The following is a 17,559-nucleotide window of genomic DNA, read 5'->3' as shown; positions in this document are numbered from 1 at the left end:
GTCTTCTTTATTAAGGATCTCTTTTTCCTATTTGCTTCACCGACTTTGCCTTCATGTAGTGTAGGCGTAATGGCGCATTGGAGGAAAAATAAGTGCGCTTTTATTTTCAAACTACTAAATGCAGGCGGTTTGAATTCCTTCCCCCCCCCCCCCCCCCCCTCCTCTGGGAGGCAAAGCTAGAAGAACGAAAGAACGAGTTAAAGCTAAGTTATCGAGTATTAATTCAAGAAAAAATGCATGACACTTTCAACTTCCTAAACTGCAAATCAAAAACACCCCCCCTTCTTCTTTTTTATTTATAAATTGAAGCTGAAATCTATTAAAAATTAACGTATACAACATTTCAATATGTCCTTAACCTATTACCAATTGCCTGGGTTATTCTTGTTTCCGATATATACTAACAAGGTCCACAACATCTTACTATGAACAAAATGGCAATTTAAAAATTGTTACATCTATGGTTACGATCCCACAACCATCGTTGTTCTTCTATTCAATTCAATAATAAAGAATGTCCAACACTTTTCTCAATCCACGTGAACTCGTAAATATAAGTGTTAAAGTGCATCTTTCTTCCAGTATTTTCTTTTGATCCTTTCGAAAGGAATACTGAATACTCCTGTTTTTATATATAAAAAAAATTATATCACAATTTAAAAAAATTAGTTAATCATAATAATTATATTTAAAAATAAAAAAATTAGATTAAAATGCTCTATTAATCAACATAAGTATACATTAATTATTTTTTGTTAATGTAAATTATAAAGGATGATATAGAAAATATATAATAAATGCTTATTGAAATAGGTAATTTTAATTATATAAAAAAATAAGAAAAAATGGCAGTTTTTCCTACAAAAAGAAATGGAGGAATACCTTCTACAAATAAGTTAAATACTTTTTTCCTAAATCATTTTTCTGGGCAAAAATCTCCCTTCACTAATAATCCATTAACTTTGTCATTTTCTATTAATGTGAAATATTCTTCAGTGTTAGTTTGTGTGTAAACTCTTTTTATATGAACACCAAGCACCTTAAGGTTTTGTTAAAATAAAATTTATTAAATATTATTTTAATATTTAATTTTAAATATTATTATTTATAAATATTCAACAAAAAATTATAAATTATTTTTTTAAATATTAATAGCTCGAACAAATGTTTCAAAAATTTAATGAAGATTTGAAAATTGTGTGTGAGGATTTACAAATAGCAACAAGGACAACAACAATATTTTCAAATGAATTATAGAAAATGACTTTATTAAAAAATTAAAGCTAAATTACACACAACTCTCCTAAACTTTGAATCATATATAAATAACTCTCTTAACTTTTAAAACTTAATAATAAATATTCTTGAGCTTCCAAGTTTTTACAAGTAACCCCTAATCATTCTTTTAAATTTTAATTTCGTATGCATTTAAGCCTCTAAACTTTAATTAATCTACAGATAACCTTCCAAACTTTAAATTATGTATAGACAATTAATGCATAAAATTAATCAAATAGAATTATATCTATAAATATATAAATCAAAGGGGCTTCATTGTAAAATTTTAAAGGTTAAGAAGATTATGTGTACATGGTTTAAAGTTCAAAGGAGTAATATATAATTTAGCCAAAAATTAATAATGATTTAAGTCTTTTATATATAATGCATCCAAAGGTGACCACACAACCTGCGTTACCTGCAAATGTAACTGGAACTAGAAGAGAGGCAAGTAGTATTTCTCAGGGGTTCACGAAACATGTGAATGTTTTTTAGTTTTTTATAATTCACCATGAGTTCATGACATTATCGACTCCTTACAAAATGTACATCTGCATGTCATAATTCTAAAATCCAAGGACGGACGAAAAGCAGAAAACGCTGGGGTTTGAACAAGCGAATTACAAGTCGATTTCCATATTGTCTATAAGCCTGACTTTCCCAAACCATGCAGCAACGCAGAAGACAACAGGAGCCTCAATCGATTCCACGGCCTCCAAACTCTGTTGATCTACAATCTGCACGCAGAAACATATAATTGGCATTGAGGTAAAAAGCTTTCAATGATCACAGATCAAATTATAAATTGCTCTGGCTCCATTTGCAGTGGCGATTTGCATATATACCAATGCCTGTGGAGCGCTTCCATCACCGGCAATATCAATTTGGCATTCCAAGTGTGTCAATGCACCTTTGGCAGAAGATTATATTTTGCGGTCCAACCAGAATAGTTAAAATGTGACAAACCACTGGCATTTTGAATAGTCTAAATCCTTGCAGTTCTTGTTAAATTATGATGAGACCATTGGTTAGTGGCAGAAAATGATCTATGGTACTAACATCCAACCTCAGTTTTTTTATAAAATGCATGTAGGTGATTATTATGATTATCACATCAGTATTTAAATCTAAAAACAGTAAGAGGGACAGTAATGTTTCCTCGCCAATTATACAGGCAACAGGTCTTTAGTAATCATCATCTGGTATTGTTTGCACAGACCTCTTGTTTCTAAAAATAATTTGGAAATCACAGTTTAGGATTGAGTAAATTATAATTTTACAAAATATCTAGCAGCACCTGCAGTGCAACGGAAATATATGTACAAGTTTAATGACACAATCACCCAAAGGGTAGTGGACATCACCAAAACACACCAAAAGAGAGAGAGAGAGAAACTCATGTAAGCCAGATCAATATAGAAGTTACCATTAAGGCATCCATTTTCGTAATTGATAATATTTAATCATCTATCGTAAGATCTCAATAGATTTCGAGAGAAAGAAGTAAGGACACAGTCTAGATAAATTACCAGCCTGCCACAGAACTATATGCTCCAGAGGAATACATAAATGCTTAAATTAGTAACTGCACTTATAATTTCGACCATTCCAAAATAAATAGAGAAAGGTTAAACAGACTTTAACATCTTACCTCGGCATAGTCAATCCTTCCTCCAGCTTCAGTTATGGCTTGGATGACCAAGTTTCTCAGCTTATTACAATCCATTTGGCCATTTGCTGCAGCTGATTTAGCTCCTAGTAATGATTTGTTTATAGATAGTGCCTGGGAAAGATTGAAGGACGGGACACAAATTTTAAGTGCGAATTGAAGATAGATGGACAAAAAAAAAAAAATTACTGCAGCTGACTCCAAGATATGGAGAGATTAGTAATGAATAATGAGCCAGAAGTTTTTGATCATTTTTTCCCCTGTGGTAGAAGCTTAATTTGCAATATCAGGTTATTTATCTCAAGAAATTAAAAAATATATATTTAATGAAAGATACCTTCTCCCTCTCTTCAGGTGAAAGACGCACATTGCGGGAACTCATGGCCAGGCCATCACTGTCACGTATTATTGCAGAACCTATCACTTCTATGGAAAAATCAAGATCCCTAACCTACAGCAAATCATCCACTCTATCCATCTTTAGCAAGAAAACAGCATAAAAAGCCTTTGCAACCAATATAATATAACCAATTCAGTAGGAAAATGAATCGAGCATAATGACCACTGTAACACTAAAGGATAATTGCCAAAGAATGCGATAATTTCACTCTTATCAGACATGATCCCAGTTCTTTGCTTCTTTGCCAAGTCCATGACTCCATATTTCCAAATAAACAATGAAGTAGCTCCAACCAGATAAAAACTTCACATGCATAAACAAGTATAACTATAAAAATCTGTCTTCCCACTCATTTGAACAGCATGGGAGATACGGAAGTGAATGAGTCAAAGAGTACTATCAAGTGCCCCTCGAATGAAAATCTGGTACCTATTTGTCACTTCCATTGGCTAATTGTATTAGAATACAAGGAGCAATTGTTGTAAGCACTATTTGTTTCGGGAGAGAAGGGGCAGAGATTGAATGCTGGCATGAGACCACATAGGCTCCACAGGTAGGGATGCAACCGTAGCATCTGCAAGCACAGACCTTACAGTGCCAGGTAGAAATTTTGAATGCAAGATTTATACTGAAATAGTTCATTTCAAGTGTTTATTCCAAACAAAATAATATAATGTCATCGACCTTTAGGTTCTAGATTCAAAGCATAGTAGGTAAACGGCATAAATAAAGCTACAGGGTAAGGACATGATAAGAGTTAAAAGTTATCCTTTATTTTCTTCCACTTTCCAAAAAGTAAAAAGGCCACTAATGATTCCCAACATTCTTACCATTCTCTGAATTATTCGCCACTGCTGATAATCTTTTTTTCCAAACACAGCAACATCAGGCTCCACTATATTAAACAACTTGGTGACGACTGTAGCAACTCCTCTGAAAAAAATAGGCCTGCTCTTTCCACAAAGACCCTTTTCCAAATTCTCAACCCTGACCCAAGTCTCGTGCCCTATACCCTTTTGCTCAATGCAAGACAAAACCGCAACATTATTAATCACACTTGCAGATTTCTTGTTGGTGTCAGTTCCCCCATAGTTGTAGAGATTATGGGGGTGGAATACAACATCAACACCACCAGGAACAGCCATCAGCTTTCGCACATCGCCATCAAAATCAGATGGATAAGTAGATAGGTCTTCGGATGGGGAAAACTGACCTGGGTTTACGTAGATTGAGACGGCGACCACGTCGGCGTGACGGTGAACTTCCCTGACGAGAGAAATGTGGCCTTCGTGAAGGAAGCCCATGGTGGGCACCAAGCCTATTGTTTTGCCTTGGGATTTCATCGTGCTCGACCATTTCCTCATCTGATTCTTATCGGATATTATCAATGGCTGCTTTGCCGCCATTGGAAATGATGCAGGGTTGAAGGCCTGAAGCTGAGATCATAAACGTTTCTTTCCTTTTCTGCACAAAGATGCTGTAGCTTGCAAAATTCACGTGCACTGTACATTTTGTTTTTTCCCCTCTAATAGGACTGAACATCCTCTACTACTAGGTGAACATTTTTCGTCTTAAACCATTATTAAAGGAGGGAAATTTTTATTTGCCTGAAAAATAATTTAGACAGAAAAATGTCATACTTAATTACTTATTAATACTGGATGTCGGTACTTCTAAAAAAAAAAAAAGTGCAAAACTCGGAAGGGATGAGGAATAGTAATGACCATCAGGACAGGGTCGTATTCTTTTCAAAACTCTTATTTATATCCGCTCCATTCCGGCCCCAAAATATCTCCTCAATTCAACATACAAATTCCCATGCGCGCCACACGGGAAAGCTTTGATGCCAATCATCATATAGTTAAGGTGGCACCACGGTCCACGTAGAAGCATACGTAGAAATATGCTGGCCCAATAAATGACTTTCTTTTTTATTTTTATTTTTCTTTTTATTTTTTTTTTTTTTGCGTGAGATTCAATATTATTCTTAATTTTTAACCTAAACTGATTCGGAAGATAGCTATCAAAGGGCACACCTTCTATCAAAAATTTAATTAAGATTATTCACTAAACTCAAATAACCCCTATCAATCCATTCAACTACTTAGCGGTATGGGTGGAAATAGGTTAAGTTGAGTTAGATTTTGATTAAATAAGCTTGAACTTATATAGTAAATTAGAAGCCTAAAGTCTGTATAAGGTTTTTTTTCACAATTCAAACCTGAACCTATCTAAAGCCTAGCACAGCCTAAAAACCTACTTAAAAGTAAGTCATTTTAATTAGGTTCACATTTTTATTTTAAACTCCTCAAGTATATTTTAGGACTATTATAGTATACAATATGTAACTTGATTTGTCAATTATAATATATAATAAGTGAAAAGACTTACAAATTACAATGTAATATAACAATATGAGAAGTCCAATACGATTGAAAACATAACTAAAAATGAAAAAAAAAAAAAGAACTCAAATGGTGAAACCGATGTTTGTGTTATATTACATAATATTTGTTTGTGTGTAAATAGGTCAGCCTGTTGGGCTCGTAGGTTTCTTGAATAAATAGGCCTATCCTATTTAACTACATAGATCTAATTAAGAGCCTAAATGTAACATTTTGAATTTTTAATCCTATATTAATGGTTGATTACAGAATGGATTAGCGATTTAATATGAAATTAGAATTTTGGATAGTGAAGTGTTGAATTGACTTGTTGGGATGTTATATGAGTAGATGTGAGAGGAAGAACAGCAGCCCGAAGTAGAGCGTGTGAGTATAGTGAAGATTTTTCTCATTATGCCATACGCCACGGCACATGGTGCAAAACTTTGATAAGTGAAAACGTGTACAGCTTGTAAAAATAGAAGGACAAGTAAAGAGGAGAGGGTCAGGCATGGAGAAGAGACGGAGGCTCTACTAGGGTAATGATTTTTGAGGGAAAGGATAACTTCTAACATATTACTTATCAAATAAGTCTCTTAATGCCTTAATCTCTAATTCTACCATATTTTCTTAGTTTAAACTATTAAAAAATTAAATTCAAAAGTTTTAAGGAGATGATTTCTTACCCTATAATAATCAAAAGGTCCTTTGGAATTAAACCAATACTTTGTGACTGATTTGAGTCAGAACAATAAAATTTTGAAGATATAAGCACAATTTGACATAATTTAGAGGGAGAGTAATGGGAAAAAAATTGATAATGGGTGTATTAGTGCCTAAATTGAATGGTAATTAGGAGCAAAGAATGGAAATAAGGCATGAATAAAGGGAATAGTAGTGATTAGATGTTTAATTGTAATAATTGGCACTTTTTATCAATGATGAAATTAACTTTAGTTGCCAATTTTATGTAGATTCTAGCATGTGACGCGTAAGTAACAAAAGCAAAATCGAATAAGGTTGTGCAACATGAGTAATCCTTTCTATTGAAAAGAAGAATTGAGATAACCATATAGTTTGTTATGTTTGTTAACTCATATAAATGCATTATTGTTCTGAGAGTTTTTATGCATGAATTTATATTGTAAACAATTTTAGCATGAAGTTGATTTGTAAAATGAAAGTTTAATGACTTCTGGTTTGGATTGATCTATATGGTTATGGAAATTATGGAAAGAGAGCATTGAAATGTGTGTGAAAAACATGATCATAGGGGGTGGGAGTTCACCCAAGGTATGTGTGGATGTGTGTGTATGGAGAGGTGAGTGAACAAATTCCATATAGTCAGGCTAGCATTATGGGACATCAGGTGCAGCATATTATGGGCTGATACCATGGGTAATCTGATACAACGTTATATTGACACTATTATCATGGGACATTCAGGTAGTCTAGCAACTCTCTAATTCCCATTAAAGTGCTGTTAGGTGTCAACGACACCTCTATCACAAGTGTGTGAGAGGACAGAAATCATAATCTGTGGATGAGAAAGATTGCCTTTAGTTGGGTGTTTCTACTACTAAAAGTATGTTGGGTTATGAGTGATTAATCTAGTAGAGCCTATGGTTTCATGTTAGGAAGTTTAGAGGTTTGATGAATAGATGATCATACTAGTACGTGAAAATAATTTATATGAGAAAAGGTTATGAGTAAAGCCATGTTATGATAAATATATATATGCTACACTTTGATTTAACTACTTTGGCATTGTTATTTGTGCTAATAAACATTAAATGAATTATACTAGTTATTGAAATTTTAATATCACTTGTGATTATTTACATTTTTCAAATTCTGATATTAGTGGTGCGAAGGGAAAGGAGTTGGGCCAAGGATAAAGAATCCTACTAAGCCCATTGTAAGATGGTGTAGTGAATTTGAGTAAATAGTAGTAGTTATGTATATAAGTTTCCATACAAAATAATACTTTTGCATAAATATGTGATTGTGAATGTATGTGTGATTTTGAAATTCTAGCCCATTGAACTATGTATATATGTGTATATGATAGAAGAATAGTATGGGCTAGTAGATAGATGATAGGTGTGTGGAATTGACCATGTGAATGAACGAGATAAAAGAAACGTGATTTTTGCCTAAAAAGTGTGTTGGGGGTAGTTTACAGGCCAATTGTGTGTATATGTTATATTATATATATATATATATATATATATAATAATTAATCAATTAGGTGTATATTATCCATTTGGACGTAGTTAAGGCTCAAAAAGTAGCTAATGACTTATGGTTTTGATTGGTAATGCTCAAGCGATAAATTTTGACTTAAAATGGTCAAAATGCACTTAGATGTTTAATTTTTAAATAAGATATCGAATTGAAATGAAATCAGTTTCATTAGTTAGATTTTAAAACAAGCTTCATGTGAAAACTTGAATCACCCCAATTTGACATCAGATGCAAAAACAACGCACTTCTAAAATTTGTATCAGAATCTAAAAATTTGACAGCGGATTCCAATACGTACACCACAGTGCATGTGACAATGAAGGGCAATATGCCGCGGCGTATGGCACAAAGAGTAACATTGAGATCTCCGTGCCACATGCTACGGCGTATATGGCATGAGCCACGGCACATGGCCCCTGTTTTGACTCAATTAGGTTGAAAATGCACATGTTTTCTTATTCTTTGATGTACTTTTACATATTGTTTCCACTGTGTAGTGTTTTCTAATTTGAGTAATTTGTGAAATGGTTTTAAAAATTTTACTTGGGATCCCAAATTTTCAAAATAAATAATTCTAAATTGTTTAGTAGATTGTGTGGATGATTGTATGGTAATGTCATTGAGGGCATTACACTAAACCTAACCTGATTGTATTTAGTAAATAGGATATGTTGGGTTTGAAGTAAGCCAGACTGTAGGCCTTTGTTAAAAACTTGGCCTATTTCCATCCTTACTTAGCGATCAATAAATGAATTTTTATATTTAATTTTTTTGCATAATAAATTTTCTAAATAATTCATGCCATTTTCACACCATCCACCATCAATTCATCAGTTACACAACTAATCCTTATTGTTTGAGCAAGTCACATGTCCAACCGTTACCAGTTTAATCTTCTTGTACTCACTTCATTTTTATTTATAAAAGAAAAAAACTATATCACACAATTTAAAAAAATCAATTAACTATATTATGTTTGAAAATAAAAGAATTAAACTAGAATATCATTTATTAATTATGTTGATCAAGCCTTCATTAATTGTTTCTTATAACTATGAATGATAAAATTATGCAGGGTAATATAGAAAGTTTTCAACAAATGCCTATTAGAAAATGTGATTTTGCTTATATTAAAAAAGCAAACTAAAAGTGATAGTTTTTCTTATAAATTAAAACGCAAGGAGTATCTTGCACTGTGACTATCCTTCAAGCTGTGATAGCATCAAGCTAACTTACGTGTTACATTAATCATTGCTAGGGTTGTGCAAAAATTCTTTGGCCTTATTTGGTTCAATCCAACTCGAGATAATCCAGTCTAGTTTGATCTGGATAAAACCAGGTCTTTCAAGACCAAAAAGACCAAACTTTTTCTTTGAATTAGATTGGACATGAGACTGAGCATTTGGACTAGTCCAATCCTATAAACTTATTTAATATAATTATAGTTAATTTATTAATTATTATTACAATAAGTTAATTTATAATAATAATTAGTAATTTTTTATATTTTATATTTGTAAAGTCTGAATATTGAGCAAAATTTCAGCATTGACCAATCTGATCTTCTCCTTTTATTAGTGAAATTTATTGTTAACTTGGTGTAATGGACTTTAGACATGTTAATGTTGTGTAAGGTTGCTTAATTTGAATCCTTTTATGTTGTAATTGAAATACTTGTTGTTGCTGTTGGAAATTATTGTGGATTTATAATTGTTGTTGTTGTGATAAATTTTATATGACTATCAATAATTTTATCATGTTGAAATAAATTGTTGCCTCTCGTAAATGAAAATGAAAAAAAAAAATTAAAGTGAGACACTGGATATGACTAAGACCAATCTCCTAATCTTACTATACCAATTTAGTCATGTTCAGCTTTGAGTTATAAAGGACCAAACTAGACTACAGGTTGTCTAATTCAATTCTTTTTATAAAAAAAATTAAATTTTGGATTAAGTTGATGTCTTGTCAAGTCAATCCTTTATACAACCCTAATCGCTGCAATCCTAGTGTCTAGTGGAAAGTGTGCTAGGGGCAAACATTCTACATTATTTTAATTGATCACGGATCCCATCCATTAATGTTTGTTTCTTACTAGCTGGTACCGATTAAGAACAACATATTTTTTATGTAGTACAGGTGATTAAGATTTGAAACACCCTATCCAATCATGGCTAGTGTACATGTCACCTTTGTTGAAGTTTTTAAATAAAAAATACAGAAGTTAATTGAAAAGATAAATCATGTCACAAAGTAGTTAGATTGACTACATTGAGAGAACATTATTTATGGCCGGTTTCATATAATTTATCTGTTGAATTTTACAACAATAGGTTTATTGCACATTGCTTTGACCCATTGAGATGGGGAAAGGAAAGGAAAATAGTTCCGAACAAATCTAAAGGAAAAATAATCAGAAAGCGCCTACGATACTACATATATTATACACAGGGTATCAGTATGGGGGGATCAGCACGCAAGCTGATCTCTAAACGAAGAAATCTCCTCAAAAATTGGGAGCCTCTTGGATCTAATTAGGCCCCATTCACTCATCAGCCTCTCCAGTCCTTTGATAAAATCATCATCCAGCCCAAATATATCTGACAACTGTGGGCCCGGTAGATTGGTCCTCAATTCTACTAGCAGATCTTTGGCCCGTTTCCTCGACTTGCTATCTTCTGACCCTGGAACTTTGCCTGCAATTACTTCGTCCAGAATCATTTGAGCCTGTCCGTATCGAGCCTGCCGCATGAGACATAGGCCCAAGTTACAAGCCTTGTTGCAATCTGGATCAATCATCTGGGCTTTTCTGTATACAACCTCGGCCATCATGTAGTTCCTTTTCTGCATGTAGGCCCAACCCAAATTTCCCTGTTTAATACCATATCCTTTGGTCAATTTTTGCAAAATTACCAAAAAAGGAGCCATTCAGTCTCATAAGAAACGGGTCCTCTATAAGAACGACTTTATCATGATTAATACGTTTCTAATCATGAATTAGACTATGAACCTATGATTGCACAAATTTAAAATAAACCACACTGTTTAAGGCCTATGACCTATAATTTGTTGTGAGTTCGGACTCAGATTATTAAACAGCGATAACCTGATTGGATATGGAAAGTTGATAACCATTTTAAAAAATAAAATTGTCAAGTGCTCGAGGGAACTAAAAATTGCAATGAATCATGCTTTAAATGACGAAGAATATAAGGCAGGAATTGAAGAATGAATACCAGTAATCTAGAAGTTTCTTGCTTGATGGAAACTTGGAACTTCTTGCCATGAGATCGTGCTGTCTTTGTGGGTTTACCATTGAAGGCCTCGCCTTGGTATATCATTTTCAGCTTCCTCTTCAGTAGCTCTATTTGCTCGTCAACTTTTCCACATTTCTACCATTAAACAACAATTTTGCAATCAGATATTTTTGTGTGTGAACTGTGTAAGTGTATATACTTCATGAACTTCCGCAGAAATTCTCAATTACTCTACCTCGCTAAAATATGAGCCATCCAAATATAATTTTATACGACGCCAGCCTTTCAGGGAGCCAATATAAGTTATAAGTGCATGTAATATATCAATTATTCGATCGTAATAAGGAGCCTCTTAAAATCTTATCGGTATATGCTTCGGAAGCAACGATTGTAATTCAATCAATACATTCTCCTTGTTGGTGAAAATTTAGATTGCATATTTCCTTCCAAACCTCCTGCCTTCAAATTGTGAAGTCCACAGATGCATTTAATGTATATTAACGAGTTTTCGTCTACCCATTACCTCCACCGACTATGCATGGACTGCTTTTTATTTAAGAATTATTTTTTTTAAAAAAAATCACTGTTATTTATACTCATAACTAATTGAATCAACCAATGTTTTTGGACATCAAATGCGTTTTAAGAACTTTTCTTCAACTTGTTGGTAGTCACTGGAAATTAGGAAGAAAAAATTGATAGAATAGGAGAGAAGAGAATGAAATTTAAAATGTAGTAGCATCTTACCTTGTAGAGATCGATGAGTACGTTATCAAGTGATTCTTGGGATTGTTTGGAACAAAGGCTTCTAAAAGACTTGATGGCTTCGATGGCTTCTTCTGCTCTATTCAGTTGCTTCATCACCACAGCCATGTCCTTCAATGCGCTGTCCACCCTGTCCCTCGCATTTACTGCCTTCCAAAACAATATTATTGCTCCTTCCGGGTCCTTATCCACTAACTGCGCATCCCTCGTCATGTTTTTGTTCATGCCAATTATTACTATTTGTCAAATTAAATAATATATCTCTCTGGAAGTTCTTAATGCACGGAAACAAAATCTAGTGAACTCATTCAACGACATTAATTACCTAATTTGATTGATAGGCCTCTACCTGCATATATAGATCGATGGAAGAATTCAAGAACCACTCGATAATTTACCTCTTGTTTTCCTAATTACAGCAAAGCAGATAGTAAAAGTAATGCAACAAAGTTCAACTAAATTTTCGCTCTTTTTAACTCATAAAATATATATGTTGAGGGGGCAAAAGATCGGATGGAAGAATCGATTAACCGTTATTGATTTTTTATTTTCTGTTTGCTTTCGAAAAAAGGAAAGCAGAAGTAAAAGAAAACGGGAACCAGTTTCAGCTAAATTTTCAGCAATTTCGAAGGTAAAAAAAAGAAAGAAAAGAAAAAAAAGTCAATAATATTCAACAAAATTGTCACGTAAACGAAGAAGTTGATTTATGGTGGCAGGATTAACTATGGCTTAGTGATATGGTGAACTTAAATTTTAGAACACGGGTCACTGATTCATCCATGGATGTACAGTGCAACAGACAAACCGAATTAATCAGCCAACGAGGAGGAGGAGGAGAAGGGAATGGAGTGAAGGAAGATTAGGAGGGGAAGATCAGAGGAAGAAAGTGCGGGAAAGGGAGAGAACCTGAGCATGCTTGGCTCTGACATAAGGGCTATCACCGCAAGGGACTTTATGGAGAACGTGGTAAAGATGATCCTTCTTCCCTTTTGAGACGGTGCTCTTGGTATCGCACACACTTTCTTCCATTTCCATTCGCTCCGCCCCACGTCTCTATTTCCCTGAAACTGGAGAAGGGGCTGTGCAGAAGAAGAAGATGCAAAGTCGACGAATTGGAGTCCAAGTCCAAGTGGTGAATGCAGGGTGAGGCTTAGAGAGAGATAGAGAGAGAGAGAGAGAGAAGGCAATGGTGATCATGAGGATTTTGGGGATCCCATGGACTCTGAACCTGGCCGACTTTGCGTCCACCTTCGTTCTCACAGATTAAAAACCCAATCGAGGAATCCATATTCCGCGGGCGGACACGTGTCCATCTCTGATTGTACCCTCCGACAGTCTGCCTTTGGACCAAATTACAGAATTACCCTCACCAACACGGGACGAAGCCTGAGAGTAAATTGTGCAATTTACTGTGTTCAAAATCGATGCCAACTGATAGCACCTAATCAAACCGAATTAGATCGACATAAACTGATCAAATTAACTATAAATAAGGTTTAATTTTTTAAAAAAAATGATTGATTTGATTTGATTTAAATTTTATTTCTTAGATTTTAAATTAAACCAAATCAAGTATTATTATATTTATTTTATATATTCTTATAAATTTATCTAATTTTTTTCTAAATTTAGTTATCTAAAAATTGATGGTTAAAAATATGTTCTAATTAGTTAAATATTATCTATAATTTTTATGATATTTTTAAGGGCACCTGTCTATAATTAGTTAAATATTGTTTACAATTAGAAAAAATGGTATTATATATATTTGACAATGAAAAGTTATTGCTATTGGTATTTTTCTGCAAATTAAAGAAACATTTTTTTTTTGCAAAAACTAACGCTCAAATTTCATGATAAATTCATTATAAACATAGTTTGATCGAGTGTAAGTGAATTAAAATTATATAATTCAAAAGATGCTTACAGTTTTATTAATTTTTAATAATTAATGATCTAAAGAAGCATATATATGATTATTTTGTTATGAGTTTAAAATATTTAGAAAAAAATAAAAAAAATTCTGTAAACTAACAAGTGGCTGTAAAAATGCATTCTATAAGAAAAAATGACGCACCCATACTAAGCGTAAGTTATAAGAAAAAAAAATTTAAATAAATGAATTAAAACTTAATTTAAATTTTAACCAACTTGAACCAAACTAAATCAATTTCTCAAAAAACAATCAAGTCTCAATCATGAGTGAACCAAGTGATTTTAATTTCGTCTGATTTTTGCTTAAAACTGAACTAAAGTGAGCACATGAACACCCCCTATATTAATATTAATGAGAAAATCACAATCAAAAACCCTTGAAAAACATATTGACAGTTGAGGACTAATGAATACTGATTTAACATTGCAATTCCTATGGTCTTAATTGTAATTGATTGTGATTGTAAAAATACATAGTTGCCCTTGACCAAGTGTGTTCATTTAATGAACAAATCACTATTTATAAAATAACAACACTCCATTTTATTTTAACAAAAAATAATTTGCATAGTGATAAGTTCAAAATAAAATAATTTTCATCAATAGAACCAAATATATTCATGTGGTGAATAAATCACCATTTACAAAATAGCAATACTTTATTCTATTTTAACAAGAAATATTTTTCATAATGACAAGTCCAAAATAAAACTATTTTTATTAACAAAATCAAGTGTATTCATGTAGTGAATAAGTTATCATTCATAAAATAATAATACTATTCCATTAATTTAACAAGAAATAATTATCATAGCTAAAAGTTCATAATAAAGACATTTTCAATGATAAAACCAAGTGTGTAAATATAGTAAACAAATCACCATTGGTAAAATTATAACACTCCATCACATTTTAATAAAAAATAATATCCTTATAATTTATCCAAAATACAGTTAGAGATAATTATGTATTTTCACAATCACAATTAATTATCATTAGGATTTCAGGGACTGTATTGTTAAATTAAAATTCATTGGTTTTCAACTGTAAGTATGTTTCTTCAGGAATTCTTGGCTGTGATTTGCCCGATATTAATTCATGGAAGCAACTCAAGCGAGGGTAATGCCTCATAAGGCCCCTGTTCTGTCTTTCCCAAGGTGTTCGTCTCATCCATACAACAGTAACATTCACAAATTCTATCCCTTCAATTGCTTCGCTTTTCAAAATAACCAGCCATACACCTCGCAAGTCGCAATGATGCCTTTCGTACTTTATTTAGCTAGACAATTTCCCATATACTACTAGGGTTGAATTTAAAAAATTTAAAATAATTATTATGAATATTATTAATACCAATGCATTTGAGATCATTAAACTTTTAATAATTTCTCTATTCGATTATTTTCTTTGTTTTTGAATATTTTATTTACATACATTTTCTCTTTGTTTGTTGAACCTATAATGTGTTATAGAGAGAGTTTGAAAAAGTTAAATATTTGATGATTTCATCATATATGGCTGAATTACGAAAACTTTTAAATATATATCCTAATCTGAATTGAATTGTTTCTGGTTAAATAATCTCTTTTTAATTGCTCTGAAACAATTAAGAGTTTCTCTAAAAAAAATCGAGCTTCTGTTTGTGGCAGCAACATGCTATGGATTGGTGGTCTTACTTATAAGATGAAATCAATTACAAATAAAATGCCATATATGAATAAAATTTTATCAAAAAATTAATTATATCTCTTTGAAAATAAGAAGTTAGAAGGCCAAAAGCATAAAGTGGTAGGTTTTTCCTTTAACTATATTCTTCTTTGTTTGTTGCCATCATTCACTCCATGAGTAAGTTAGAAAAAAACCTTATTATTTTGATATTTGTAAAATGAATTACTTGATGGAAACTACAGTTCATTAAACGCTTTTTTGTCAACCACCTGCAAACACAACTTTTTAGGAAATTAATCTTGAATACATTCAGTTTCTAAAAAAACATTATAATGGAAGACTTTTGGTTGGAAAATCAATTATGATAGTAGAAGTGGTTGGAAGGATTGAAATGAAAACATATGTCAATTCAATAGTAGAATATTAGAAAAATAGTTTTGTGGATTTCAATGAAATAATTAAGAAGTTGAATATTTAAAATTTAATCTTTCCCAATATTTGAAGTGATTGGAATTTAATTTTTACTATCAAACATTGAAATTGGTATTAAAAAAATGGTTATGCAAGTTCCAATAAGATAAATAAGAATTTGAATATTTAGAATTTAGAAATTAATTTTTTTTAATATTCAAAGTGACTGTGATTCAATTTTTACTACCAAACATTGAGACTGATATTAGGAAAATAGTTTTACAGGTTCCAATGAGATAACTGAGAATTTAGATATTCAAAATTTAATTTTTCTCAATATTCAAAGTGATTGGGGTTTAATTTTTATTGTCAAGAATTGAAATTGATATTTTACATATTTTACACACTTGACCATAAATGTTCATTAATGGAGTGATGGGAGAATGTGTGAATGGAATATGGAATAATTAACCTTAATTGGTTAGTTATAATGATTTTTTTTGCAAGAAACAGAATGAGTAATAATATAAACAAAGACAAATCTAACAGAGTTATAGTGAGAATATGGTTTTTCAAGTTTTAACTTTTGGTAATTGAATATTATTAGGTGGTTTTCATATTCATATTTTAATGGATGATTTTAAATTTAAAATGAAAGAAGCAACATAAAAAAGAAATTTGAAAGGTCGCGATTTTTTCAATCCGTGCAAGTTGAGCCAAAAAAAACTACTAAAACAAAAATCATGCCTTCTATTTTACAATTGGGTTCTTATAATCTTCATCTAATGTAGTAAAATCGATCAATTATAACTTCCAATAAGATTCCATAGTTCTTTGACTTGATTCAATTATTTTCTAAACTAGTCAAACAAAACTCACTCAATGATGACAAAACCAACCAAATAATTTTTAAAATAAAACATATGTGGAAAATAGAATGTTGATGGGTAAAGAATCAATGATGGTTTAAATAAAATATCTGTGCTGATAAGGCAAACATGAACAGCATCGGACACCTCCTTAATGTTGTGCTTAGGTTCTCACAGATTTGGATTTGGATTTGAATTTGGATTTGGGCCAAATCCCTTATTTGGGCATTTAAAAATATGTAGATTTGGATTTGACTCAAATCTAAATCTAAATCCCATCTTAATTCCTTCAGAATTTAAAATACTCTCTCACACCCTATTATTTCAAATCTCTCACCCCTCGTCTCACATCGTGATTGGTTTTTATTTGGGTTATCTCATAAAGTCATCTTGTTTTCTACTCCAATCGCGTCTCTCCCACTCAGGTACCATTCTCGTCTCTTTTGCTCAGGTGAGTCCCAATCTCTCACCCCTCGTCTCACATCACGATTGGTTTTCATCTAGGTTATCTCATAAAGTCATCCCGTTTGCTTCGCCAATCTAGTCTCTCTCACTCAGGTGAGTCCTAATTATTTTCCTAATCTCTTAAAGCTTCTTTATGTTTCATCCATATGCACATCATCACTGTCCTCTTTGTCTCTTCTTCATTTCCTCTTCTCTTACCTTATTTCTCTTA

The 17,559-nt window shown here is 32.2% G+C and overlaps 2 protein-coding genes across 3 annotated transcripts; both read right to left on the bottom strand.

The window, feature by feature from the left end:
• Window positions 1-1,735: 1,735 nt before the first annotated feature.
• On the bottom strand, window positions 1,736-5,038 carry LOC129291310 (pantoate--beta-alanine ligase). Its single transcript, XM_054928599.1, has 4 exons — window positions 4,178-5,038; window positions 3,285-3,398; window positions 2,930-3,061; window positions 1,736-2,015 (listed from the first exon to the last, which is right to left on the bottom strand). Exons 1-4 carry the CDS (start codon window positions 4,751-4,753, stop codon window positions 1,899-1,901), a joined length of 939 nt encoding a protein of 312 aa, XP_054784574.1. The 5' UTR covers window positions 4,754-5,038; the 3' UTR covers window positions 1,736-1,898.
• Window positions 5,039-10,249: 5,211 nt separating this feature from the next.
• On the bottom strand, window positions 10,250-13,225 carry LOC129291225 (protein SULFUR DEFICIENCY-INDUCED 1-like). Of its 2 annotated transcripts, none has more exons than XM_054928485.1 (4): window positions 12,907-13,225; window positions 11,983-12,195; window positions 11,215-11,370; window positions 10,250-10,822 (listed from the first exon to the last, which is right to left on the bottom strand). In XM_054928485.1, exons 1-4 carry the CDS (start codon window positions 13,033-13,035, stop codon window positions 10,448-10,450), a joined length of 873 nt encoding a protein of 290 aa, XP_054784460.1. In that variant the 5' UTR covers window positions 13,036-13,225; the 3' UTR covers window positions 10,250-10,447. The 2 variants fall into 2 exon arrangements, with proteins under 2 accessions (XP_054784460.1, XP_054784459.1); XM_054928484.1 differs by having other exon boundaries at window positions 10,250-10,849; window positions 12,907-13,222.
• Between the last annotated feature and the right edge of the window lie 4,334 nt (window positions 13,226-17,559).

The sequence above is a fragment of the Prosopis cineraria genome, unplaced genomic scaffold (genome assembly GCF_029017545.1).
Source record: "Prosopis cineraria cultivar Desert tree isolate PC_DT_omini unplaced genomic scaffold, ASM2901754v1 PC13, whole genome shotgun sequence".
NCBI classification, from domain to species: Eukaryota; Viridiplantae; Streptophyta; class Magnoliopsida; order Fabales; family Fabaceae; genus Prosopis; species Prosopis cineraria.
The sequence above is the reverse complement of the archived record's forward strand: the minus strand, read 5'-3'. Positions and strand labels throughout refer to the sequence as shown.

Bases quoted from the DNA above. Each gene is read 5' to 3' on its own strand.
- LOC129291310 (XM_054928599.1), bottom strand. From the start codon at position 4,753: ATGGCGGCAAAGCAGCCATTGATAATATCCGATAAGAATCAGATGAGG. The intron at 3,062-3,284 runs GTATCTTTCATT...AATCTTTCCCAG, and splicing joins CACCTGAAGAGAGGGAGAAG to GCACTATCTATAAACAAATC. The intron at 2,016-2,929 runs GTAAGATGTTAA...TTCTGCGTGCAG, and splicing joins GAAGGATTGACTATGCCGAG to ATTGTAGATCAACAGAGTTT.
- LOC129291225 (XM_054928484.1), bottom strand. From the start codon at position 13,035: ATGGAAATGGAAGAAAGTGTGTGCGATACCAAGAGCACCGTCTCAAAA. The intron at 12,196-12,906 runs GTTCTCTCCCTT...AGGGATGCGCAG, and splicing joins TCAGAGCCAAGCATGCTCAG to TTAGTGGATAAGGACCCGGA. The intron at 10,850-11,214 runs GTATTCATTCTT...GGTATTAAACAG, and splicing joins AAGAAACTTCTAGATTACTG to GGAAATTTGGGTTGGGCCTA.